A 27,626-nucleotide genomic window follows, 5' to 3' on the forward strand; every position below is an offset into this window, starting at 1 on the left:
AAATGAAGTTTTTCCTAAGAGTTTGTATGGGAATCTGAAAACAACTTGATTTGTACTTTCTAACTCGAGTTTAAATTCTACGATTTTGATTAAAATTGGTCAGTTTGTAGCTCTTCAGATGCCTTTTCAAAAAAACATATCCAGAATACTCGATCGACCTTGTGTCAAGTGGATCTAGTACAACAAACTACCGAATTTCTGTGTATTTTCATGAATTTTTCGACGAAAGTCGATATGGCTCGAATTCAATCATATAATTTTGATTAGATTGGTTAGTTTTTCTGCGGATCCTTCTGGGGCTTCGAAATATTTTTTGAATTCCACTCGTTTATGCATCGATACATCAAGCATTACTTCCAAGTACTTTGGCAGTGTATTTATCTCAAAAATCGCTGAAAATATTTAAATAACTCAGTTTACTCGGTTCGCTTCGAATTTTTTTATGACAAATATAACTAAAATGTATTTTAAATTATTATCGTAAAGTATTTTTGACCAATGTGGTTGTGTGTTTTTTGTTGTTCAGTGAATTCTGGTAACAATTGATTTTTAACGACATAAAAAATTTAAGATTGAAAATACAAATCTAAATCCAAATTCTTAAACACTCAAAAATATGTATTAGTTTTGCGATACAATTCATTTTCGACACACTTTTCATACAAAAATGTAAAAGAAAATTGGATTTTTGTATGGAAGCCATGCCTGTATGATATTGTAGCGGTGGGCGCTGGTGAAGCACTTTTTGTATGAAAATATTTGTTGAAAATTCAACAATACGCCACCTATTAAAGACCATAAAGATTTTCGTTACTAGTGCTGTGTTTACACAGCTCTAGCGAACTATATAGCTGTATTGCAAACGTATTAGTACTGAGAACACTACTCCGATTCTGTGTATGCGTGTGTGTTGTAAATTTTGAACAAGCAGCTACGGTTGACAACTGATTGCAGAATTTGCAATACAAACGGACACAAAAAATCAGAGTCAGTGTGTTCTTTAGTAACAAAAATCTGTATGTCTTTTAATAGATGTCGTATTCGTTGAATCTTCAACAAAAAATCTTCGATACCAGTATCGTAATGAGCTGAAACTTTGCACAGGTTATTTTTATCTCACAAAAATAACATTTCGAGAGTTTGACGAAATTTCAATGCATATTAGGGGTACCTCCCGGACAAAATTTTGGATTTTTCGCTCAAAAATGAACATTTTGTATAGAAGGTACCCCAAATATGCATTGAAATTTCTTCAAATTTGCTAAAATTTTGTAGTTTGGCCAGGAAATGAGATTTACAAGTGATTAAATTACTGTAACTACACAGTTTGGGAAAAAATCCGATCCATTTCGAATCAACAAAACGCATTAAATGTTTATTTGAAGTAATTTAATCACCATAAAAACTTGTGAATCTTATTTTCTTACCAAAATACACAATCTCAGCAAATTTAAAGAAATTTCAATATAATTTAGGAGTACCTCCCATACAAAATTTCGGATGGAAGTACCCCTAAATTGTATTCAAAGAAGAATGGGACTTTTTCATTTTTATGTTGGTATCACTGACATTATTTCCATTTGTTTATATGTGAAGTGCTACCAATATAAAAGTGACTAACTCTCAAAATCCCATCCTCCTTTCTTCAAACTTTCAGAATGTCGGCTTTTGTGTAAAAAAAATACCACGTGCAAAGTTTCACGTCATTACGATAGCATACAGGCATTGAAAAGTGTATCAAAAATTATTTGTATCGCAAAACTTATATCAGATTTAGTTTTCTCATAAATTCATATTTACAATAAAAGATATGTAATAAATGCATGTTGTGCAGCGGCTCATATTTGGCACTTCTTGTCTTTTTGTGCAAAGTTCATTTTCTCGCAAGGTTTTCTATCAGAAATTAGCTATCAATTGAAATTAATTATTATAATTCATTTCTTATTTAACAAAATCAGAAGAGCAATGTATCACACCTACTCGCAACCCAGGTTATTGTCTCTATTTACATCAGTGCCCTTTACTTGACCAGTTGCCAAGACATGATCCAAGAAACGTTGAGTATCTACGTCGAAGTGCATGCGGGGCAAATAATGTTGGGGTAATTTCGATGAAACTGTTTTGCATCTCAAATGGCTATATTTTAATAAGTGATTAAAATTTTGATTAGATTTGCTGTCCATTGTATGTTCCACCTGCTCCACCACCTCCTACTGATTCAGGTGTTTTACCAACACCTGGCGATATAAACGGTTGTGGAAATCATGACTTGCATGCAAATATCGTGGGAGGAGAACCAACTGATGTAAATATGATATAATTTTTATGATATAATTTTTATGATATATCGATATATAAAATATTTTAATAATTTTTTAAATCTAAAATCAATATATAATGGACCAGATCTATGAGTACCCTTGGATAGCTATGATTGAATACACAAAACGTAATTGACCAAAAATTCAAACAATTTTAGATTTTTTTTTTATATTTTCTTGTCTATTTCTATTGCAGCTCGTGGCAATCGTGGCTATCATTGTGGTGGTGCGCTAATAAACAAATGGTGGGTCGTCACAGGTATGTAATATTGCTGGTCCCACTGGCATATCATTTACACTGACTTCAATAAATTAATAATATAAATAAAATAAATGTTTGTTTTCTTTTTTAAGCTGCACATTGTTTAGATAATAAACAATTACATGAACGAAGATGGATAGTGTCAGGTTTGAGATAATTACTATATTTTCAAAACTGTTGCAATTAAAGCGATGTTTTATATTTTAAAAGGGGTTCGCTTGGGCGAATGGCAAACGTCAACAAATCCCGATTGTGATGAGATGACATCTATTTGCGCACCTCCAGTTGAAGACATACAGGTTGTGCAGCAGATTATACACGAAAACTATATGCCTAACTCAAGAGAACATCCAAATGATATTGGTACACTAATTTAATTGATTACTGCGTTAGCTAATTCATTTGATGTTATGCATATGTAATGTATTCAGTCGAAATTTCCAATCAAAATGGATAAAAATACCAGCAATGAAACAGGATGACAGGCTGACAAACAGAATTAAAAAAAAACAAAAATTATATTTGCTTATTCGCATCCCAATTTAAATTTTAAATTGATCGATTTTAACATTTTTTTTTTGAATTTGATGTTAGCTTTGTTGCGGTTAGGACGAGAAGTTACATATACGTCATTCATCAAACCGATTTGCTTACCGATATCGAAAAAAGTAGTTGGTAAAGTCTACGACGGAGAACCATTATGGGGTGCAGGTTGGGGACGAACCGAAGTATGTAAAATAGATTCCAAAAATGTTGAAAAAAAAATTAATTATTCTTTTATTATAATTCCATTTTAGACAGGTAAGCATCTACATTTATTTAACATGACCAGTATATTATTTTCATCTTGGAAACATCGATAATTTTATTACAATTTTAACACATTCTTGTGTTATTTTCATAGCATTAAACAGTGACTTGAAGTTGAAAGTCGAATTAGATGCTAAGTCAATGGAAGAATGTAACGAAATATATAGTGAACTCGGTGTTACTTTGAGCGAAACACAATTGTGCGTCGGAGGTAAAAACGGAACTGATACGTGCCAAGGTACATAATTGTACAAAATGTCATTTGAACATTACAAACTTATTTTCCAAATTATTTTATGTCGTTTCTCTTTAACAGGTGACTCAGGGGGACCTCTGATGGACACAGAAACTACAGAAAATAATCGAATGAGCTATCACTACCTAGTGGGTCTTGTTTCATTCGGACGTACGCCGTGCGGACAACGTGGATGGCCTGGAGTATATACAGTACGTTCAGAAATTCATTCAGTTTTGCAAATTTTCTACAATTAACAATTGATTTCTATTCAAACAGAGAATGGACAAATATGTGGATTGGATCAAAGAAAAAATTGGAAATAAAAATTAACATGATCATCGAATCCGACGATAAAATGTAAAAAAATGAATCAATCTTTGAATTTTAATGTATGTTCATTGTTCACATATTTGAATCCGAAATAAAAGTTTCCGCTGTCTTGGTCAACAAGAGCCAATCTTCTAAATGTTTTTTTTTATTTTTTTGATCTGATATTGTTTTTGAGCGATTTTTGTTCATCGGTATTTGGTGACCATATGCGTAATAGGATTCTTTATTTTTTAATTATTTAGTCGTTCGGAGTGATCTTTGGACGTGGAGAAGTATAAAATTCCTTTATTTTGTCATTTATTCTCAACGTGTCATCTAAAAACGTCCAAATATGGGGTCTAAAAATGACTCATTGTATCCAGTGCAATTTGAAAGTATCCTACTCAAATTTATTTTCTTCTATTACAAAACTGAAAATTGTTTTATACTCTATTATTTAAAAGATGTGGTTTTTAATGAAGATCAGATGCTATCCATCATGATTATACCTTTTTCCCACCAACACATGTATAAAAATTATGTACAATCACAAACTATGATTCAGCCAGTTTTGACGGTGAATAAACATTATTATAAACTTTATTATTATTAAATAAATAGAAAAACCTCAAAAATATAATTAATTTTTTGCGTTGTAAATAAATGGCTTCCGTCACTTGCATCAATATATTGCAACTAAATTTTGAACAATTTATGTCAAATTACCAATATAAATGTGGCATCAACATATGAACATTGGTATTAAAAATAAATGAAAATATATCCATGGAGTGGTATTCCATCAATTTCATTAATAATAATTAGCAATAATTCAATATATAAATTTTATGATTTGATTGAGAGAGAAAATTGAAGCGATTCTCCATATACAATATACCTTTTTCCACCATTCAATGACACATCGCATATTGACACCGCCAACAACATATTTACTGTGGCGAGAATATTAAACGGTAAAAAAAAAGTCCAAATGCAAGCGGATTTTTTCGACAACAATTATAAAAACAAACTGTAAATTAATTGGTAGACTCTAAACAGTAACAACAAAACCTTTTTTTCATACTACTGATCAAGAGGGGGAAGAGCGAGAGAGAAAAAACAGCTTCAATTTGTACATAAACGCAATAGTGACCAATGTTAGTGGCAAAAAGAAAATTAGCAAAACGTAAATATTTATGCATTTATTAACCGATTGAAATGAACATTGAATAACCAATAAACAAGCAAATCAAATGTGAATTAAATTTGGATTATCAACGCATTTTTTTGTCATCTGCATTCGGTATTGTGAGTTGTTCACAAAAAATTGATACGCTCCATATGAATATAGATTCAAAATCTGATGCCATCGAAATTGGAATGCGTAGAATGGCTTCGAATTGGTTAACAACGCTTCAATAAAATTGCAATTTATATAAATTTCACATTTTGAACTGTATGTTGAACGAAATGGATAAAAAACAGGATTAAATGATGAGCTTTAAGCCCCGAACTACATTTGAATTTCCAATGATAGTCAAAAAAGTGGTTAACAACATATTTAAATTGAAAAACACTCATTTTTTGCTTTGCAAAAGTTTTTTATTGGTGTTTGATTGAAATTATCAATTGAAATGTTAACTTTAAAACTTGAATATCTTTTGATTACTTTAATCCTTTTCCCCTTTCTACCATACTCCAAATGCCGTTTCCATCTTACCGTTTCAAAATTTACGTATAAACAACGGCTTTTCCTTCTCTTCTTCCCTCTGCGTCCTCGGTGAGTTCATAAACAGCGGCTCTTCCAGTGGCTTTGTTAACCTTTCGCCGAACGATCACAATGAAAATGACCATGGCCAACATTGCAATGCAAAGAAGTAGCAATGTAACTTTCATTGTCGTAAAAGCACATTCGACGTTTTCAACCATTCCGGCGACATATTTTCGCACCGAAATACCTTCCTTTTCACACGAAACGCCATTAATGTTATCACCATTTGACGCCGATTGACCGCATGTAAAACTTATCGATTTTGAGTCGACCGACTTCAAGAACGTTTCCAAGTACGTACAATTAAATTGATTGTTGGTTATGCCAAAGCTCTCAAGTTTCGGGAACGATTCGTTTTTGAAGCCATCCAAATCGGTCAAACGATTTCCATTCAGATTGATCGACGTAAAATTGACATGTGCGTGGAATGGCTCAAAGTCAATTTTGTTCAAGCTATTATTCGCCAGATTCAATGTTCTTAATTCGAGTAAATTCGAAAAGGTACCCGATTCAATACTGAACAATTTTAAGTTTGATAAATCCAAATGCTTTAAATTCTTCAATGCGGTGAAAGTGGATGCATTGATGTTGTTGACCAAATTGTTTGACAAGGTCAGAATTTCTAAATGCACAAGCGGTGCAAAGAGTTGGCCATCGAAAACGGTGAATTGATTGTGTGACAGATCCAAATACTCCAAGTGCATTAGTTTGGCGAAAAGTGTTTGTTCCACGGTGTCGAGACTGTTCCAAGAAAGATTCAAGAATTTTAATTCGCTCAAACCATCAAAAGCCATTGGTTCGATTTCGCTAATGTGATTGTGCGACAGATCTAATGTGGTTAAACTGCTCGAATTTGAGAATAAATTAGTATGGATTTTGTTTAGGTTATTATATGAAGCCAAAATTGTTTCGAGTTGTGCTGCACCTGTAACCGCTTCAAACACCTTCAGACCCACATTGGACACGTTGAAAATGCGAAGATTTTCGTAAGTATAGAGCAAGGTGGTGTGGAATGGTAACTGTGGAAAATGACAATCCTGGTAATGAATTGACACGAAATTCGTTTTTGTATGCGTTGTCAAATTGTTTCCTTTCCAATAACACTCGAAAGTCGATGCACCCGGGCTTGAAATGTGCTCAACGGAACTTTCCTTTACATCACCTGTTGTTGGTTTTGCATCTATTATAGTTTCAGGTTTTTCAGATGTGTTGTCGTCTTTTTTCTCCGATTCGACTTTCTCATCGGCGGATTGTGTTTTGGTCGCGTCATTTTCGGGGGGCTGTTTCGATTTATCTTCTGATTGAACTTCATTTATAGTTGTTTCTTTCGGTGCCTCTGGCGTTACTTGCTCATTCTCTTTCGGAGCTTCACTTTTATTTTCACTTTGTGCTTTAGTTTTCGACGGTTCAGAGGTCGGTTCTGTCGAATCCGCTTTGACTTCTTCAACTTTTTTTGCTTGATCTGGCTGCTTCACATCACCACTCTCTGCATTTTCACCATCCACAGATCTTTTTACTGTTGCAGCCGACGCAGTTTTTTCTTGCGTAGAATCCTCGTTTTCGGCAGCTTTTGGTTCGGTTTTTTCTTCAGCATTTTCACCCAATTGATTTTCAGACTTAAATTTCTCGAAAGACGGAACAGGCGTATCAGCAACTTCGCCTTTAGCAGTTAAGCCAGCCGATTTTTCAGCACTTGGTTGTGGGTTTGCACGATTATTGACTCCACAAGAGAATATCACATTTGTGGAATTCGTGCAAATCGCATAAGTAATTTCACTATTCGTGGCATAAACCACGAAATAGTTCACTTGAATTAATAAAATGAACGAGATGATAATTCTCATTTTGAGAGTAAAACGGAGCAAAAACAACTACTTGTTATCGATTCTTTTTGATATTGATGAGTTGGTAAATTTTGCAAAAGACAAGAGCATACGACAAACGGAATTTCAATTGAAATCTTTCAAAACAGAAATACTACGTCGCTTGAGTGTAAACGATTTCAATAATAAATGTAAAGAGACACATACACATTCAGAGAGAGAGAGAGAGAGAGACTTACAAGTTCGGAGAAAGAGAAAGAGAGAGAAGGAAAGAGAAAAAATGGGAGTAAATAGACAACAAAAGAGGGGAAGAAACGGGAAAGAGTTCTAATTTCAATTGCAAATCACCAAATTTCATCAATTTTAGTCGTATTTTTAAGCTTGAATACATCTCAAAAAAGTTTTACAATTAAAATAGTAAATATCTACTTGATATTGAAGCAGCAAGTCGCCTACAGTCAATATGCTTGAAACTAGTATGAGTGTGATCAAAAAAATTTTGGCACACAACAAATACAGTCAAACCATGTGAATTTCAATATATCGGCGAAAATCGCTCACATCAACAGTCGACTGGACCAAAAAAGTGTTTTATATCGAAAAGACTCTGAAGTTTGCGATACAAATCATTTTCGACACATTTTTCACACAAAAATCACCAAAAAATTCTTCGATCGAAAAACCTGCCATATCTATCCATCTGAACGACTTTAGGATGATACACATTTTTTTTTGTCAAAAACATGTAATTCTTCCAGATATTTCGCCAATCCGAATGGCGCATTTCGATACAAAAAACATTTTTTAGGTCTAGTCTATTCAACCGACATATAAAACGATCGATTTCAATTCATTTTCAATGTATTCAAAATAGTATTCAAAGCTATAAAATTCAACGCTAAAAACACTTGCAATTGTGTTGACATCAAAAAAATAAATTTATATCTGTGTGAACTTTGTCCCAGTTCAATTTTTTCTAATACCAACAAAACAGTTGGTGTCGATTTCATCACTTGATAAACATTTTAATTATTTCAGATCGCATTTGTGTATGTTCTGCGTTCTCATTTCAGTTTTTCATACATTAAAGAACACTTAGCTCTGTTTGCATTGAAATAAGATCAATGTCATTTTTAAAGAAGATTATGACTCATAATTTAAGAGTGCCAAACTATCCAAATAAACTATTCAAACGAATTTTAATCATAATTATTGTTTATGTCTTTATAACTTATCTAATCTGTCTAGGTTTCAGCAACTTCATGTGATTTCATGCAATTTCCCGTACATATCACGAAGAACGAAATATAACTGTTCAAATTGTTAAAAACTACAAATAATTCAACTTCGCTAGTAATTTTATTTGATGGTTTTGACGATAAATTTCATCTGAAATTAATAGTTCACATTTTTTTTTGTATTTTCTTGAACTTATGCACATTCGTAGCTGGTAAAAAATGTTGCATTTAAATCAACTTATCATACGACGACTAAAATGACACGTGCCAGCTGAAGAGACGAAAACTTTTTCACAAGATGATTTTTGCATGGCTTTATAGAGACGAGATTCAATTCGATTCACAAGTTGAAAACACATCGAAAAGTTGGTCGTGTCGGGCTCTTATTAGGCCCGCTTGGTTTTGGCGTCGTTTATTAAATACGACTTTACTTTTTGAGCTATTTTTTGTGTAAACATTTTTTTAGCGCCGAGATAGGGAAAGAGAGAGAGAGAGAGATCAACAAAAGTTATGACTAACTGTCACGTTAAACGGTAGAGCACAAGTCTGTGTTCAGTGATTTGAGAGCGTCTCCGGTGCAAACTCTGTTGACATCAAGCATGAAACCGCATGCAAAAGTGTATCGACCGACCTTGTAAAATCGTTTTACGAATTCATCAAAAACGGTTTATTTTGATTTAAAATCAATGGCTTTCACATTTATTTGAGCAATTTTACCTTTAATTGCAATCCAATATCGTTTTGAAGAAGTTGGTCTCCGTTTTTGAATCAGAGGTGTTACAGGCATCGCGGAGGTGCGAACACTTTTGCGTAAATGCTGTTCTTTCGTATATTCATGTAAATTCACTTGAAAATTATATGGATTAGGTGCGAGTGTCCGCTGAATAAACAAGAAATTAGGGGAGGGGGGATTTTTCCTCCAAAAAAAAAGTTTCAATCAAAAAGAAAAAAAAATGAAAAAAAATTTAATTTTTCCAAACAATTTGGTTTTACGCAATCTTACGGGTTGACGAGTTGTCTGTGGCATTTTAATGATTGCATCATGTAAATGACGACATTACATTTATTTTTGGCTTGAATAAAATGTTTGATTTTACAACAAACCTCTTTTAATCACTGGTCAACAATCGATACGATAAATTGACTCGATTCTTGTCCATTCTTAGTCATAGAAAGTTTGCTTTGATAAACTTTATTTTCCAGAATTGAATTGACGTTGCTTCAATAGGCTATTACGTCAAATGGATTTTTAAAAAACCAAATTCCATATAAAATCCTTGCATTTGTGTACCATGTACGTGTTAAGCTCATTCAACTCAGTCACTTTTGGTGTGTGTTGGCATGGATCCTCAACCGGATCCAATGTACGTCAGTGTTTGCATTGTGACGGTATAATTCATTCGAAGAATTTCGAGTAGATTGTGAAAGTTCTATATTCCATCGCATTAACAATGCACAATTCACAATAAATAGCTGACATAAATACAAGAAAGGTCTTTGGACAAATCATTCAATGATTTAACTTCAATCATTAAGTTAATAAGAAGATAAGGTGAATAGACTTACTGTGATGGCCGACAATGGTTAAAATAGTAATTTGGCTCTTCTTCAACCATTTTTATCTGGGTTGACGTCATTTGAATAAAAATACAATGCCTCTAAAATCAGATCAACAGGTTGAAAAAATACGCGTCGCTGTTGTTTATGATTCATTGATAACAAAACATATACACATCATAATCACACCGGTTTGTGTAATGAGTGTGTATTTATGCATTTTGAACAAGTTCTTGTGATAAGTCGTCGTTATCACTCGTTATCAGATTTAATATCTCCAACGCGCGTTTATATTCCAGTAGATCGGTGAAGGTTGTAAAATCGTTTGTGGCAATATCAGTGTTAGCTCAAATCTCATCGTGCTTTGATTTGTCGCGTCAAGCATTCAAGTCCACATTCGATTTGATTCGGGGACATTGCTCAAACAATTCGCCAAATTCCTTTCAAGTAAGAGACAAAATCGCCGGTGACTCAATTATTGTTACATAAAAAAGTGTCGAATAAAAAACAAATTGCAAACAATACCGAATGCAAAACAATGAGAGACAGATAACAAGATAAGATATTCATTTATGATTACGGTGTATGCATTGGAACAAATCTGATTTACCTGTGGCATATTGTGTTACGTGCTTTTTTTTGAGTGAGCTGCGATTTTCAGTGCAGACAGAAGCTGCATCGTTCTTTTTTATACTAAAATTTACCAAAAAAGTGCATGCTAGAGTGCATGAGTGTGTGATTGAGGTATTTTTCTCGCTATTTTGAAATTGCAAAAAGTGTGAGATTTTTCCCGAATTCTCGTCGAAATTTTCTGCGTTGAATGTTTTGAATTTGTGTGAAATATTTTTTCATATCACGTACTTCATGTGACTAATAACAAGCGTGAATGATTCATAACAAAATAATTCAGTCGGTGAAATCAATTTTTGATAAACGTATATCAACTTGAAATTTTCCAGACCGACAAATCGTGAAACAGTGAATGATGCATTTATGAAAATCTCGAATTGTTTTTGGCGGGTTTAAAACGAAACTCTTGCAGAGCGTATAAATACCAAAAAAAATATGGATACATCGAATGGAGCGCCGGCAAATGGGTCACAACGTACTACTGAATCCGTTGTGTGCGAGCAACAACATCGTCTAAATGTGTTTGATTTGATGAAAATGGGATTGAGTTCAACATTTGCAATAATCATTTTCATTGGAATTGGCTATGTGGTGAAACATGTTGCCGGACCATCAATTATAATATCCATTCTCATCGCAGCATTCATAGTATATTTAGTAGGTAAAAACGAGCAATTTAAATATGAGAATCTTTCAAATGCAACCTTCATGTTTGGACTCTGTAGCAGTGTTCGCGTCCACGATCACTTTTCGTGTCCGAAACCGGCCGAGACTAAAATTTTCGCATTTTTGGGTCTCGGTCCATTTACGGGTATTAAGATTTTGATAGATTTTTTGGAGAAAAGTGGAAAAAGTCAATGGTTTCTATGGTCTTTTGACCGCCTTCAACTGAGAAAGCGGTTAACACTAGATTTAATCGACTTTTAGCAGGACCTCCCGGATTTTTTTCGGATCTTTAACCGACCTGTAGCGATAATTGTCGGGTCCTTGTCGGGATTGTGAACACTATTATTTCTGACCATGTTTCGTTGCATATACTCTGATTCTGTGCTAAACCTCTTTTCAAACTGCATGCAAGCCCGAGTGGAAAAAAAGTGACTAAGTTACTATTGACTGTAAGTGACTATAGTTAGCTATATTCATGAATTTTAAAATTTTGTATGGAAAACAATCGACTATAGTTACTCAGTCAGTCAGGCGATTATTTTGGGACGTTTTGACTATCGGGTGACTATGATTATTGTCAACTATAGTTAGCTGTTGCAGCTAACCATAGCTTACTTTAATTGTTTGAAGTTAACTAAATTTAACTAAGGTTGCTTGTTTTTACAGTCAATAGTCAGTCAGTTTGTCCCAAAATAGTCAGTCACTTTTTTTGTACACGGGAACTCCTCGGTCGAATTTTTATAAATTATTGCCAAAAAAAGCTCGTACATACCTTTTGATAATGTGTTTAATTCACGTGAATTTCCTGTTTTTTTATTTTATCGAATTTTCGAAAACTAGGTACTTTTTATACGGAATTGAATGAAGCGATTGTGCTATCGGCGATAAAAGCACCGGTTCGATTATCACGAGTGGCTGACGAAACGATGGCAGTTAGCCAAAGTACTTGCGCAGCCGATTCAATGGTAGTTGAATGGTTGTTGCCATCATACATTCTAGTTTATGTATGTAATGGTGAATTTGCAGCTTTTGTAATTGCATGGAATTTAATTATGGAGTATATGGTGATTGTGGCGTTGATCTCGAAAGCATTGATTATCTATATCGATGCGTTATTTTTCGACTCATTGGACCATTTGACCCAAATCATACCAATGTCGTGGTATTTGAGTGAATATTTTGATGTGCTGGCACTTTTGGTGCCGATCGTAATTGGCGGTAAGTTGAAAATCAAATAACAATTTTGCACCGCACGAGAAGAAAACCGAAAAAATACACCAAATTTTAAATCGGCTCAATTAAAACTAACTCCGGACTTTTCTCTCCATATATTAAAGTGCCGTTGCTGCTGTTGCTCGGACGAAGTACCATTTTCAATGTGATATCAATCGTACTGAGTTTGGTGATTACAGTGATTTTCTTACTTTTCGGCATATTCAACGGTAAATATGTGGGCTCGAAAAAAAACCAACAACTGAAATTTATGTGAATTTCATGTGATTTTTCGCTTCAGTGGAATGAATATGTTTAGGCTCGTTTATTATTTCCACTCAGTGAACGTTGAGCTTATTTGGACCAATAATTTTTATTCCATATTGAAAACACATTTACACAATATTAATAATTTTTTTTCTCGTCATTCAGCCGACATTAAGAACTGGAATCACAATATTGGTGACACTGCTGTCGATAATGCTGAACATTCGACCGTCCAAACAGGTGGTTTTTATGCATACGGTGTGAACGGTGTATTTAAGGGTGTTGCCATCATTTTATTCATGTTTATTGCATTCGATTGCATGATCATGAGCCGATGGGCAAAATCGATTTGGTTTGCAAAACAACACACCACCATCGGTGATATGAAACCAATGAACATTGAACATTTTACCAAAACCATAACCCAAGCCATTCTATCAATTAACACAGTCATTTTACTATGTTTACTCGGTATGGCATTTGCATTGACGACCATTCAACCCGTCCATTCGATGGCAAGTTTCACACACACTTTGAACTTTGTTCAGTTTTTTTTTCCGAATTTTTTTTTTTTTTTCAAATGAAAACATTTTTACTCGGAATTTTTCGGTGAACTGTTTTTCAACATCAAATTAACATTTTGAAATGTATTTTTTCTCTCTAGGATGAACATTTACCATTGATATCTGTTATCAAAACAGTATTCCGTGAATCGAATGAGATGCAAACAGCCACTCGATTCATAACATTAATTGCTGGTTTCATAGCACTTGCTGGCAGGTAAACACACCAAAAAATAGACACATTCACTCATTTTATCGCCTTTTTTTAGACGTAGATGCTTTTGATCTCTTTCATGTTATTTCACTCTATTTCTCTCTCTCTACCTACCTATATCTCTCTCTCTATCTCTCTCTCTCTATATTCCTCCCTCGTGCACTTCCTATTGCTTAGTTCTCTTTCGAACCATCTATCTCTGCATCTTTCTCTCTTTCCCTCTTTCGTCCTCTCCCATACGAAAGTCAATATTCTCTCACTTAGTATTCTTCCGAAAATTCGTTTGACTCGGTCAAAAATTCATTTTATCAAGTATTTTCCAATGAAATTCCAAATATTTACGCCTGCAGTACATGCATCGCAAACACAAAATGCTCATTCTCTTTATGCATCTAAACATTGAAAGGTAAATGTCCGACTGAAGAGCATTTTCAAAGCATGAAAAAGCAACGATTTCAACACTGAACAAACTTTCGACATGCTGCTTCAATGGGCACTAAAAGAAAACACATTTTGGTTAAGTTTTATCCCGCAAACGCATGCAATTGGCGTACAAGGTGATAGAATGGTGTGCGGGGATGTGTTGAAAAAGAGATGCAGAAAATGCTAGATATTTTTGTATTTTAATTGAATAATTGGTATGGAAACGTAGTCAAAAGCAAGCATTGATAGATATGTGCTTGAATGTCCAATAACTCAAACAACCAAACTATGTCATTCTCCTCCCCCGCCTCTCTCTCACATACACATCCAAAAATCATTCGAATTGCTCTCATTTCGATCATGTTTTATTGGTTTTCTCAAATAAAACTGAAAAGAGCGAATTTTCTCAAATAAAACTGTTCATTGGAAATTCGATTTTGTGCTATTTTATGTGATTTCTCTTTCATCGAAATTGGAAAACGAAAACTTGTTTATTTATTAGTTTTCTTTGGCATTTGTTTTTCCCGAGGCACCGAATTATATAATGGGTGAAAATAACTATATTCGAGAGGAACAAAAAATTACCCGACAATTCCAACATCAAAATTGATGGCACGATTTAACGAAACAAATACCGATGCAACATTCACCAGAACCAAAAATACATGCCCATTTATTTACGAATTAAGAACAATCTTTGGCACTTAACGAAATAGGTTCGAGGGTTTTTTATGCTGGGGAAGAGAGAGAGAGAGAGAGAGAGAGAGAGAGAGAGAGAGAAAAAACAATTTCTGAAAACGGTTCCCATTCTCCTTCACTCATACTTTTTGTGTTTTTTCCCTATTATTTCCTTTATAGTTTAAATGGAGTACTGCATGCTGTACAACGTGTTATGCACACGATACTATCGAACGATGTGTACGATTCAACATTCAAATTATTTGGAAAGTTTGGCTTAAACCATTTTCGATGCAAAGAACTACGGCAGCAATATCATGACAACGACCAAACAACCACCATCGAACACAACAATAATCGAACCAACGACATCGAATGCAACGAAAGACGAAAAAACCAACAACGATGGCAAATGTACACTTGTTTATTATTATTTTCAATACTTTCCGGCTTGTTGGCTGGATTATTCACCGTTGAACATCTCATTAATATACTTTCGATTGGAACGTTGCTCATGATGTTGGCTTTAACCATTGACATCATGATTTTGAGGTAAGTTTATGTCTTGTTTGCTTTTCGTTTTTCAATGGTGACGTTGTGTGGCAATAGCGGCGACGATGTTATGACCCGTTAAATGCATTGTTTCCCAATAACCAATTTTTATGTGATTTATCTTTTTTTTCTGCTCACCAGACACTGTGGCCGCTTCAAGCAACGTTTACAGCATTCACATGAAAACGGAACATCGACACCGGGCACGAAATCAATACGCTCAATAAATTTGGTCACAATTTTGCTGTTCGCTTACTGTGAGTTTAAGAGCAAGATTTCGAATATTTGTAACATGTAATTTATGATTATTTGCGCTTCGTTCAGGTTTGTTAGCTGCAATATTAGCCATTCTTATCAAATTCATGCTGTCAAACGATGACATCATTTCACCGATATTGTGTTGGATTTTCATTGCTGTTTTGGTAGCCAGTTTGGTGGTCATTGTTTTTGTACTTGGTATACAACCGAAAGGGAATGCAGTGTTTTCACTCAGTTTTAAACATCCATTTTTACCAGCCATCATCTCATTTGGATGCATCTTTTTATTTACCACATTCGAAGCAATCGCATGGATTCGATTCGCTGTTTGGACGATAATTGGTAAGTTTTTTCGAACACATTTTTTTCTTGATAGAATTTCTTTTGAAGTGAAGAGGATGGAAAAGACTATGGACATTGGATATAAGTGCTGACAGAAAAGATTTTTTTGAGACACCTGCTCTCATTCACCTGAGGGTTAAAGTCTCCTTCTCCCATTTTCCTTCTTTTTCGTTTTTTAATCATTTTTATTCTTTTCACAGGCTTAATTCTCTATTTTTGTGCATTGAAATACCAACCACCACGCAAGATGCCGGCAAATGGTGTGTCGAATAATGCAATCACTCCAGAAAATGATTTGAATCAAAGCGAATACACCGATACAATGACGGCGTCCTTTGAAACTATAGCATTGGAAAATATTGAGCGTTCTTCGACTGGAGTTAAAGAGGCAACAATTTTAAATCAACAACCGAATGTAATAATAAATCAGTTATCGAATGAAACCAACTCGAAAACCAATCCAGTTCAACCGAGTCAGGTCAAATGTGAACCCATCCAAGTGGTGAAAACTATCGAAACGGAGAGTGTTGAATTTGAGCTTGATGATGTGACAAAAAGTCCAATTCAAGAATTTGATATTTCACCGCAATTTGCCGTCGCAAAATTATCTCAAAAACAAAATGCCATCGATCATTCAAAATTGGACGAAATTTCATCAGTCGATGATATCAAAGATACATGCATTGAGTGTCGTGAGCCGAACGGTACTACTTACTTTGTGGAAGTAGATTTTGTGCAAAATTCCGTCGAAAATGATAGAAACAAATCTGAATCGCCTATACAAAATGAACACCATATTAATGAGTACACCGAAGAGTTTGAGAGAAATATGCACGATAGAGTATTAAGCCAAACAATAATTCATAATAAGCAAATTGATGAATCACCACGGTCATTGATTTTGTCTATACCGTCTGAGTTTGAAGACAGTGAATCGGAGGAGGAAAAAGAAGTGCGTGCAATTGTTCATGTTTCAAGTGAATATTCAAGTCAATTTGAATCAAATTCGTCGATAAGTGAGTCCGCAATTGAGACCGCCTCCGAACCAGTTCATTCTGAGCAACATGTTACACTAAATGTCAATGACTTCGAGCAATCAACGTCATTTATTGAAAAATCAAATACGCCACCGCCGATTAATCCACCGGAAATCACAAGCGATCCAATCACTCATCCTGGTGTCATCAAGCCAATTAATTCGAGTGAAACAAATTCAAGACGTGGTCCAAATTTCCATATTGGTGTCTATGAAGCGTTACCAAAGCAAAAATTACTCTATGAAAACGATGAGAAACGATTGGCCCTTAAAATGCGTCTAGAGAATTTATTCGGTCAAAACGGTGACGATGTGACCGCAACCAAATCGAATTTAAATTCACTCAGTCCAACAATACCACATGCATTGCGTGTGAATACATCGTTGAATCATTCGATTAGTGCGCCGGATAGTTTAGTCGTTGAAGACATTGACAATGATCCGATGAAAGTGATTCCGGCCAAAATTCCAATTCCGCCTGCATTTAATCAAGAGCTATACAATACGATCGGTCATCGAAATCGAAAGGTATTTTCATCGGTGTCGAATGTGATTGACATCAATGGTACGACAACTGACCGTCCGCCCAGCGAATGTGTTAATAAAAAGGCAAATCTGTCGCGAACAAAAGCCCACGAAAATCTCACCGAATTGGATGCACTCGAAAATGATAGAGATGATACATCAACGCATGCCATAAAGCAAAAGCTTGAAGAAATTTTCAGTAAAGGTCGTCGTAACGTACACGCGAATGATGTGTTAGATGCATCAACAAACAATAATAATGAAAGCCATCAACGACGTAGCACCAAACAAATCGGACCATTCGATACGGTGCGAAAGCAAAAAATGCTATTCAGTGATGTTTTAAAATCCATTGCGGCCATGCCTGATATTCATGCCAATTTACATCCGACCCATAACACAACGGCTGCCATCGACATACAAGAGACACAACGCCGCGAATCACTGGATTAAATGTACACGAACGCGAGAAAGAGGAAATATCCATTTAAACTTACCAAATAGAGTGTGCAAAAACACACACACACTTTGGAACAAAGCTATCAATAAATTCATGAGATTATTTTTTTCTGTCTGTTCGTTATTTTTGTTGTTGTTCGTTTCGTTTATAAAACTAATGCATTTTCATGACGGTTTTTTTCTATATTCCCCTCTCTCTTCTCCTATCTCTCTTTCTTGATTTGACACCGTATTTTCGCATGTCATGAACAGTACAACGAGTTGGCCTTTTTTTTACAGCATAGCTAGTCTCTTCATCGACTCAATATTTCCGATCCCTCGCGATTTGTAAATTTTATGGGAAAATCGACGGGAGAGAGAATGAGCGAACGCAGAAAAAAAAGGCGCACACCGATTCGATGTAATTCTCATTTCAACATGTCACTGGCAAACGATTGCTTTTCTTCAACAAATGCAACGACTCTTTTTGGTTCAATTTTTTGTTTGTTTGTGTCTCTCACACTATTTAAACCAGCCGTTCGTACTCTTCATCCTTTTTCACCAGCTGGTCGCTTCTTTTCGCACACTTTGTAAGATTTATTCGTTTTTGCGAGAAGTAGAAAAACCGGCACGAATGAAAAAAAAAAACCAAGCAAACTGATAAAATATTCATGCGAACAGATGAACCGCGAAAAATTGAAGGCGAGCGGGGGTGATGTGCAACGAATATTTGATTCTTTGTTTTCCAAACATGATTGTGCGCTCGCTAGGAGAGACATGCATTTTCTTTTTTCAACTGCTTATAATGCAAAAGTTGGGTGTGTGTTTTTTGGTGTGTATGTGTGTGTGCATTGATTGTACCATGCCAAATATTCACCAGAGGGACAAAATGCCGCGCAAACACAAGTCAACTCTTTTATGCTTTAAATGGTGAATGAGAGCAAAAAAAAACGGGGAGCATAAAACAGCGATTAAATAATGAATGAGACTTTTCTTTTGTTGCAACTTCTATTCAGCCAGTGCATTCACCATTCGAAATGATATTGTGATTTATATGCGATTTGGTGTACATCTCAAAATGATCCCCGGTGCATGAAGTGATGATTAAATTATTTTGAATTGGCAGATCAACTAATGCCGCCGCCAACACCGCACACCAACCAATGATGTGCGCACACCAAATCAAACTCTCTCTCGCACTCGCACACACACACACACACACACTTATATTTACCAAATCCAAAGCACGTACAAATTCATATTTTATTTCACACATTTTAAAGGCACTCTCACAAACTAGATTCCAAACATATATAACATCACACCAATTTCAACCAATAAAACATTCATCGCTTTAATCTTCCGCCACTCTATCGCTGCCAAACACACACACTCACTCGCAAACATTCAGCGTATTCATTATTCACAACTACAACATTTCATGTCATTTGCACTAGATCAAACTCAGACATTTTTAATGCAAGCGCAACAGCATATACGTACTACTTCCACGGAATGTGCACAGAAAGTGCAAGCCCTCGTTTTTTTTGTTTTGGCTTTTTGGTTTCTTGCCGCTGATGGTTTTCTTTTTACAAACACGTTCGTTCGGCTTTTGATTGGCAAAATCGAAGTGAGTAGACTCTTGAGCGGTGCTCAATGGATGAGTATATGAATTTTAAATTTTCAAACAAAATTTTCGAGATTGAAATAGTAAATATATGGCAAAATCAACACGTAAAATATCAAAGCATAGAATCGCATAGCACGCTATTCTGCCGATCGGATTCGATTTTAAATTCGAATGTTTGATTTTGATTTGATTTCACTTGAATTTTCGGTTTGATGTCGGAATAATTGCAAGACTTTCGTTACGAATTCGTTTTTAAATGGGGAAGTACTTCTACTCTTTATTTCTCAGAGAAAGGAAAAAAGGGAGACCGAAAAAACGGAATTGAGAAAGAGAGTGACATAAAAGGGGCCGAAAGAGATAGACGTAAACATGTGAAATGGATGGCGGAACTAATTGAAAAATATTCTCATTTATTGTTTTAATGAAGAAATTGAGCTTCTGAATGAAAAATAAAGTTTGATGACAATGTAACCATTAATGGACCCATGGTTTTTTTTTTAAATTTCCAATATCCTTTGGGGGAAAAACAAAAGAGCACATCAAAAACTGGTGAAAACCTCAATAAGGTGAGCAACGCTCTGTGTTTGTTCCCATCAATTTCTTTGTGCTGGCTATGAGCATATTCGACGTTATATGATATGAAAATTGTTTATAGTTTTTTGATTGGCATTTACCCTCCCGATATCGGCAACAATAATAACGATAACTATGACGTTGTCGGTGATGACGGCGACTCCTCCTTGGCATTTAAAGAGAAACTCAACATTAAATTTGCAAGCAATTTACAGTTTGACACCGAAGGAAACACTAGCATCTGGAATGGTATACCATAACTAAAGTAAAAGTGGTGATGATGGCGGTGGTGGGTTGCATATCGCATGCATTTTAAAAATGGTAGAAAGTGTTAACGAGAAACCATTGAAAAGACATACATAGAAGTGGAAAACCGCATCCCGCCATCATTGAGCAACAATGCTAAAAGAAACACACACACACACACACAATCATAGAGGGAAAGAGAGAGAGAGAGAGACCGAGAAAAGGGAGAAAAAGCCAGAGAATGCAAGGGTAAAACTGTTTAAATGCAATACAGGAGTGAAATTGTAAAGAACAGAAGTGAGGAACAGAGAGGTAAACGTAGAGACACAGTGATATTATCATGAGATCGTCGCCTTCGTCTCTATTGTTTCTCATCATTGTTAAGTTTTTGGGGTTTTGTTGCAGTACTCTAATAATATTTATAGTGAAATTAATGTTCGCTTCGATTGCGACGAAATTTTTGTCTATTCATCGAAAACGTAGCAAAAGCAGCAATAGCAACAACATCAATTGTAGTGGTAGCTGTATGAAGTGTGTTTAGTTTTTTTTTGCTGTGTGTGTGTGTGCGTCGTGGGGTTTGTGTGTTTTAAGCTCTTTATGGTAGTTTTTGTCTGGCAAGTGCTTTTACATGAGAAAAGAGCTCATAGTTTTCGGCGTCACTTGTTCTGTTTTCCATGTTGAAAATCGAAACAGATCGTATCTTGTGTGAGTGTTCAATGTGCACAAAGCTCGAGAAATTCGCCACTTGTTCTCGCCAAAAACCTTGTGAAAACATCAACCGAAATACGGCTAGAGAAAAGTGAGCGAACAGAAAATTTAAACGAAATCGTGAGAGAGAGAGAGAGAGAGAGAGAGAGAGAGGTAGAGAAGAAAAAAATCGAACAGGAATGTGTATCAGACGCTGTTGAACACTCAGGACCCATTTAAAACATGCTTTTGCCATAAATTTAATTTTGTGTTCCGTTAATTATTGCTTTATTATGTCGTTGTCGTCGTTTTTTCCGAAGCCCGTTTGGTTTTCGTATCTCACTTGACCGAGCAGTTGTATGCAGTGCATGGAAACCGTTTTTGCCAAATATTGTTCAGTTTTTTTTTCTTCTCGTTCACTTTCTGTTTGTCAGGATCTTTCCCCTTTTTTTGCCGGCGAGAAGAAGGAACGAATGATAGAATTGCGTAAGCACCATTGCCAAAGGCATCGCAGCACACCAACGCTCGTTTGCATCCACATGAATTATTATTTTATAATTGTTGGGATATTTGGTGAAGACGGTAGTTAAGGTGAGAAATGGCAGAACTTGATCAGAAAATCAATACTCATGCCTGCATTAAATGCATGCACTTTCTTTTGTATATATATGTATATATATTTTCGAATACAATGACCACTGAATGAACATGAACGCTCACCGAGTTAGTGCATAAAATTGAGAGAAAGATAGAAGAATCCAATATAGCCGAATGTGTGCATAAATTTTTGGTGCCAAAAATGTGCAAACGTCGCTTTCAATGTACGAACGAAGAATGCGATCGGGTGCTTTTCAGTCTTTTCGCTCATTGTTTCGATGCGTACATAATTCTTTTTCACGTCCAAGCCAAAACATGACACACCGACTCTCTCACGCTCTCTCTCTATTTCTGCCTTTCTTTGTGTGTGCATCTCCGTCTGTCTTATTTTCTCTCCCTCTTTCCTCCTTTCTGTCCTTCTGTTCGGTTCGAAAATTCCAAGTCTAAATCGTGTTCAAAGCGGGTGATGTGTTGGCACTGGTCGACAGACGCAACCAGGCATCTGTTTAAATAACTCAGCCATTTATTCTATTGAGAAAACTACAGTCCGAATATATATATTTTCATAATCTGGGTACAATGAATTGCAAGGAATTGCCTGCCTGCTTAAATATCATCCAGATTTATATTCGCATTTTTGCCAGTCGACATCATTTCTTTTCGGCATTTTGTGTATTGAAATAAGGTAACAAATTGCAGGAACTGCATACATTCACACATTTTTTTTATAAATTCTATTTCATCATTGATTTCTTGACCTGAGACAGCCACTGACCCATATTTATTTTAGAAATTTCGCAACAATGCAGACAAAGCTTGGCACTCGCATCTCATTCTTCATTTGCCACCAAATGAACGAACGACTGAATGAACCAACACACACACGGGGTCGATTCTCCAAGATGCACAAAAAAACTGGACTCATGTCAACGAAATTGTGTGGTTCGTTCACAAATGACCATTCAAAGAAAGGAGCATGGAAAATGATTCAAAGCAAAGACTATGGAAACCGAAAAGATATTTTTCGAAAGAGAAAAGAAGGAATACGGCGTATATATACAATTTGTGGAGCCTCTGTCACAATATTGTAAACATGACAGCTGTTTCTTCGATGTATTTTGTCAATGACATGAAACATCATGGCAGTCCATGGTCGAAATGGCAATATGGCTGGCTGGCGTTAGGGGCGTACAACCGATGTTCAAATTTGAATAGTCAACATGCAAATTAAATTCAAGAAAATATGTACACCGGTATAAAATGTCGACGTGCACAACCAAATCGGGTAAATGATTGACAACATTCTCTTCATCACGGCGCTCTCGAATGGTGAAAAACGAAAATAACGAGAAAAAAAAACTTTTCCAATCTTCTTCTACACTTCTGCACAACAAACAACAATGAAAACGACTGCAAGTGAAAAGATAAACAACAATGTGACCTTTGAATTGAACGCGTGCACCTTTTTTGTCTTCACTTTTCCAACTTGTCCCGCATCTTTATTTCGTCTGTTTGATTTGTTTTTGTTTTTTTTTTTTTCATTTTTTTCGGCCACTTTATGCTTCTATCTTTCAGCAGAAAATGATGCGTCGTTTACCTGAAACTTCATTTCGATGTTGTGGGGAGAGAAAAAAATTATTGCAACGAAATTTTGGTATTTGATGCCGAGACACCGATGATGACACGGGGCCATGTAAACAACATTGCATGCAATCTCGAAAGTGGACAGTGAAAAAGTAGTGTCCAATTTATCAATTTCAAAATAACACGAGATCATGGACACAAAGGTGCATGTCTATTTATTGCTGGAGCGTCTCATTGAAGATTGATCAACTAATTTTTCATTAGGCTCATAAAATCGACCGGCGTCGAATGAAAAATACTCGAAAAATCACATCGTTTGACAAAAAATAAACGCTTTTCTCTCTCCCTCTCTCAATCGGTCGATCTCTTTGTATTTGTCCTTTTCTTGCCTTTGGGTAGTCTTTGTCTATATCCATATGTGCAGAAACGGTGTCTCTCATTCAATTCGGTCTGACTACTATCGAGTCGATAGTTTTATTTAGTCGACGCTACAAATTGTTGGTGAAAAACTGTATTTATGTGTTTCAATGGCAGCAGGTCAGCCAGGCAGGGAGCTATCTATTTTCAAAATGCACTCATTCTCAGGTGACAATTTGGGGCTGTTTTTTTTTTCTCGTACGTAGCCTGGAAAAACGAAGCTGCTGCTATAACTTCAAGCACAATGGCATGCATTGAAATAGAGACGACCGTATCGAATCGAAATTGAATGTGTTTGCCTGCTGAAATTCCATGCCGCTGGTGATAACAATAATAAACACCAATAAAAGGCGTATAAATAACATGGATAAAATTAATTGTCTCCATGTTCATGTTCACATTGAGCTTGAACTGTGCCATCTTTTGCTTGGCATTCACTTGAAGGCATCACACGACATTTTAATTTATTGCCTGTCGGGCAATCTTTTTTGTGTCTTCACTTTTTGATTCGATTTCATGCTTTCGTTTTTTTTTTTGCGTAGCTGCTTTGTTTGTCGACGTTTATCAGCGGCACAACTGTGAGGAGTTCTCTACCAGTCGCTATGGAATTTTCCAAATGTGCCACTTTTAAGCTTTTCTGGTCGCTGTGTTCATCCACACGCGTTTTCATCTCTTTTGTAATCGCTTCTCTCTCTCTCTCTCTCTCTCTCCCTCTCTCTTTCACACTCTTTCTGTTATACTTTTTCTCTCCCTGCCTTTATATCTCGCTGTCTCTCTCTATACTCTTTGTTTCTTTTGTATTTTCAATCTGTATTTTTTGCTCCTTCCTCCATGACGACTATAGCAGAGAAGACCCCAACGCGACAGGTGTGAATACAATTTTTGTGTATTTCTTTCTCAAAATGTATTAAAAACTTTTTCTTAATCTTATTGTTTCTACATGTAAACAAAAAAAATTCGTTTCGATGATCTGTTATGTGCTAGTTTTAAATCGGATTTTCTAAAACCGAATCGCTGTGAGCAAGAAATGCGAACCATTTTTTAAAAACGCACAATCCATATTTCCAATAACTTTTCCAATGATTTGAAACACAATCCAATTGAAGAAACCATATCAACCAAAGGTGTCTTCGACTCTTGATGATGAATTGAAGTTATGAATACCGTGAAGCTTGAGAGCAAAGTTCGAAAATCAATAACAACAAAAATAATCTCTTCGAATCCGCAAAAAACCCAGCGATTTTGATTCCATTTTACATGTAAGATACTCAAACCCGACGAAAGTATAGATAAATAATAATTTTTTTTACTAATAATTCGTCGATAAATCATTTCTGCGAAAAGAAATCTTTTTTTTTAGAATCGCAAAAATCCGTTCGTTTTTCTTTAAAATCCTTTTCAATAGCAAACCTTTCGAGGCCAACCTCGACGAAATTTTTTAACTTTCGTTTATTTTTCACACTTTTTTCTGTGTAATTGTATGCAATCATGCGAATGAGCGCATTTATTGAATAAAATCAGTTGTAATTAGCTTATCGGTTGCGTTCAATCAAGTGAATGAGCACCATGATTGGTTCGATTCTTGGATGGTATCAAGTGGATGATAAAAAATAAATAAACGAAACTAAACAGAGGTTACCATTGAATTTCATTATAAATAAAGTGAGGAATATGGAAATTTGCCATTTATGCAAGCCGATTCAATGGTTGATTGCACAGCAAAAAGTCATTGACTTAACGCAATGATGTATACAAAGTATATAATATTCGAATTTGCTATTAAAACATCTTCGGCGTTAAATTAACGCCGTTAATTAACCTTGCCGCAAGGGACGTTTGGATTAGCTAATTGAATTGAAAACATTCAACACACTTCATTGCACATTGGAGCAGAGAGCGTTAAGAGAACAAGAAGGAGATGAAAGATAGAGAAACCAAGAATTGAACGTGATTGAAGATGGAGATAGAGAAAAAGATTGAAACCATTTTCAAATATGTTTTACCATTCAAAAGTGCACCCGACATGACACGTAATAACAATTATAGCTAACTTATGCACATACAGTTTGTACGAAGAAACATGTGTGGGAAGTTGTATGTGTTTTAATAAGTGGCATAATAAATCTTATATTCACATCAAGTTTTATACTTGAATGGAGACAGAAATACATTTTATTTGATTTAAATTCAATTGACTCATTAAGCAATGCAACGAATGTTCATCGAGAAACCATTTTCACTTTGATAACATGTCTGTCCCTCTTTCTTCCTCGTCCCTCTTTGCTTCTCACATATCTCTCTATCTAACTGCCAATTTGTACTATTATTTTGTGTTCGACATTTAGTTTGTGTGTTTAAATTCAATAAAAACCGAATTGGTTTGCCAAAATCTTTGATGATGAAAAAGTGAATTTATGTAAATCAAAAAGACATGATAAATTCAAATCTGAAGAGACGTTGACCGGTTGAAGATGCAAAAAAATCTTAATTCTCAAAGTTCTTGTGAATCCCTTTTCATAGAATCAGAAAAAAATAACAGACAAACCCAAAACTGTCTGAGAACCACTCCGAAAAATAACACCCAGCAATAGAAAAACACGGTTGAAGACTGTTTTTTTTGCACAACCGGTTGCGTTTGTTTCAATATTACACCGAAGAAGCACATCATGAAGTTTGGTCGATTGTCAAATGGATAGAATCCGAGAGATAATTCGAGTGCAATTCATATAGCTCGTGGTGGTTGTCTCTCACCAATGCTGGGTAAGCGTGTGATGTTGTCATTCAATGTAATATGATTTCTGATTGCGTTTTGTGTATTATTATTATTCGTTCGTTTCATTTCTTACAATAAATCAACACGTACATACACCGGTTGAATGAATAAAAAAAATCGATAAAGAAAAAGAGAAGAAAAGAAGAAGTAAGAAAAAGATCAAAATAAGAAAGAAGGAAAAAGACAAATAGAAACAAAGAGAGAAGAAAGAGAGCCGGAGAGAGAAAAAGAAAGAAGAAATGAAAATATTCACCCAGAAAATAATTTGTTTGTGAATTTTTTATAAGAAAATTGTTACGTTCGCTGCTAATTCAATGTGGAAACCCGGACGAACTCAATGAAGAGGTAACGAGTGCCAGAGACATGGAGATGAGCAAGAGCAAAAAGTCAAGACTGAAGAAGCACAGTACATAGTAAATGAAACCCAAAAGAAGTTCAAAAATCTTACACAAAAAAATGTAAATGAAAAGTGAATGTTGATTTTTGTGAAAATGAGAAGCGAAAATGTTTAGTCAATGATTTTAGTTTGTATTTTCTGAACATTTCTATATATGAACGCTCTAGAATAAAAACAACGTACAGAATGGTTGTTATATCAAAGCGGAACACGGCGTTTTTTTAAATATAGAATTGTTGTTGTATTACAACAACAAATGTAATAAGAAAAAGAGTTTTTTTGAATAAACTCAGCGGGTAAAAACTAAGCGAAAAACTTCTCCATTTGTCCTCATTTATCTGGAATTGCAACGAATCATCATTAAAAATTCTTTTGGGTAGATTCAATGATTTTCAATGTAGAAACATGTTCAAAGACTTTATGTGTTAATTATCACGATTTTTTTCATTCTTTTCGAATTGTGTGAAAAAATTGTTCGGCGAAAAAAAAATTATTTGAAACTTGAAAAATCCGTAAAAATGCTGTTACTTCCACCACGGACGAAACATCTAATACTGAATCCGAATCACCCGATTTTGTTTTTTCTTCA

General features: G+C 35.2%; 3 protein-coding genes across 7 annotated transcripts in view; 2 read left to right on the forward strand and 1 right to left on the reverse strand.

Annotated features, from left to right (window-relative positions):
- LOC116347788 (serine protease easter-like) overlaps window positions 1–4,014 on the forward strand; it is a 31,022-nt gene extending 27,008 nt beyond the window's left edge. For both annotated transcript variants that reach the window (XM_031778518.1, XM_031778520.1), the window contains 11 exons: window positions 1,959–2,101; window positions 2,171–2,305; window positions 2,407–2,449; window positions 2,518–2,580; window positions 2,676–2,729; window positions 2,794–2,946; window positions 3,178–3,311; window positions 3,381–3,384; window positions 3,488–3,631; window positions 3,710–3,840; window positions 3,908–4,014. In XM_031778518.1, the coding sequence (XP_031634378.1) occupies window positions 1,959–2,101; window positions 2,171–2,305; window positions 2,407–2,449; window positions 2,518–2,580; window positions 2,676–2,729; window positions 2,794–2,946; window positions 3,178–3,311; window positions 3,381–3,384; window positions 3,488–3,631; window positions 3,710–3,840; window positions 3,908–3,961 (1,058 nt within the window). In that variant the 3' untranslated portion in view covers window positions 3,962–4,014. The remainder of the gene's footprint in view (window positions 1–1,958; window positions 2,102–2,170; window positions 2,306–2,406; window positions 2,450–2,517; window positions 2,581–2,675; window positions 2,730–2,793; window positions 2,947–3,177; window positions 3,312–3,380; window positions 3,385–3,487; window positions 3,632–3,709; window positions 3,841–3,907) is intronic.
- Window positions 4,015–5,520: 1,506 nt separating this feature from the next.
- Window positions 5,521–7,620, reverse strand: LOC116347794 (toll-like receptor 3). The gene has a single exon (XM_031778524.1). The coding sequence runs from the start codon at window positions 7,553–7,555 to the stop codon at window positions 5,672–5,674; it is 1,884 nt and encodes a 627-aa protein (XP_031634384.1). The 5' UTR covers window positions 7,556–7,620; the 3' UTR covers window positions 5,521–5,671.
- A 3,055-nt stretch (window positions 7,621–10,675) lies between these two features.
- Window positions 10,676–18,278, forward strand: LOC116347781. Of its 4 annotated transcripts, none has more exons than XM_031778509.1 (11): window positions 10,676–11,073; window positions 11,289–11,316; window positions 11,359–11,620; window positions 12,466–12,843; window positions 12,963–13,067; window positions 13,270–13,619; window positions 13,769–13,884; window positions 15,163–15,534; window positions 15,676–15,791; window positions 15,859–16,134; window positions 16,335–18,278. In XM_031778509.1, the coding sequence occupies exons 3-11, from the start codon at window positions 11,395–11,397 to the stop codon at window positions 18,146–18,148; spliced, it is 3,753 nt and encodes a 1,250-aa protein (XP_031634369.1). In that variant the 5' UTR covers window positions 10,676–11,073; window positions 11,289–11,316; window positions 11,359–11,394; the 3' UTR covers window positions 18,149–18,278. The 4 variants fall into 4 exon arrangements, with proteins under 4 accessions (XP_031634369.1, XP_031634371.1, XP_031634370.1 ...); XM_031778511.1 differs by having other exon boundaries at window positions 10,676–10,972; XM_031778512.1 differs by having other exon boundaries at window positions 10,693–10,776.
- The last annotated feature ends 9,348 nt before the right edge of the window (window positions 18,279–27,626 follow it).

This window comes from Contarinia nasturtii, unplaced genomic scaffold (assembly GCF_009176525.2).
Source record: "Contarinia nasturtii isolate CC-2019 unplaced genomic scaffold, AAFC_CNas_1.1 Cnas_scaffold_2108, whole genome shotgun sequence".
Lineage (NCBI taxonomy): Eukaryota > Metazoa > Arthropoda > Insecta > Diptera > Cecidomyiidae > Contarinia > Contarinia nasturtii.

Bases quoted from the DNA above. Each gene is read 5' to 3' on its own strand.
- LOC116347794 (XM_031778524.1), bottom strand. From the start codon at position 7,555: ATGAGAATTATCATCTCGTTCATTTTATTAATTCAAGTGAACTATTTC.
- LOC116347781 (XM_031778509.1), top strand. From the start codon at position 11,395: ATGGATACATCGAATGGAGCGCCGGCAAATGGGTCACAACGTACTACT. The intron at 13,068-13,269 runs GTAAATATGTGG...CTCGTCATTCAG, and splicing joins ACTTTTCGGCATATTCAACG to CCGACATTAAGAACTGGAAT. The intron at 13,620-13,768 runs GCAAGTTTCACA...TTTTCTCTCTAG, and splicing joins TTCAACCCGTCCATTCGATG to GATGAACATTTACCATTGAT.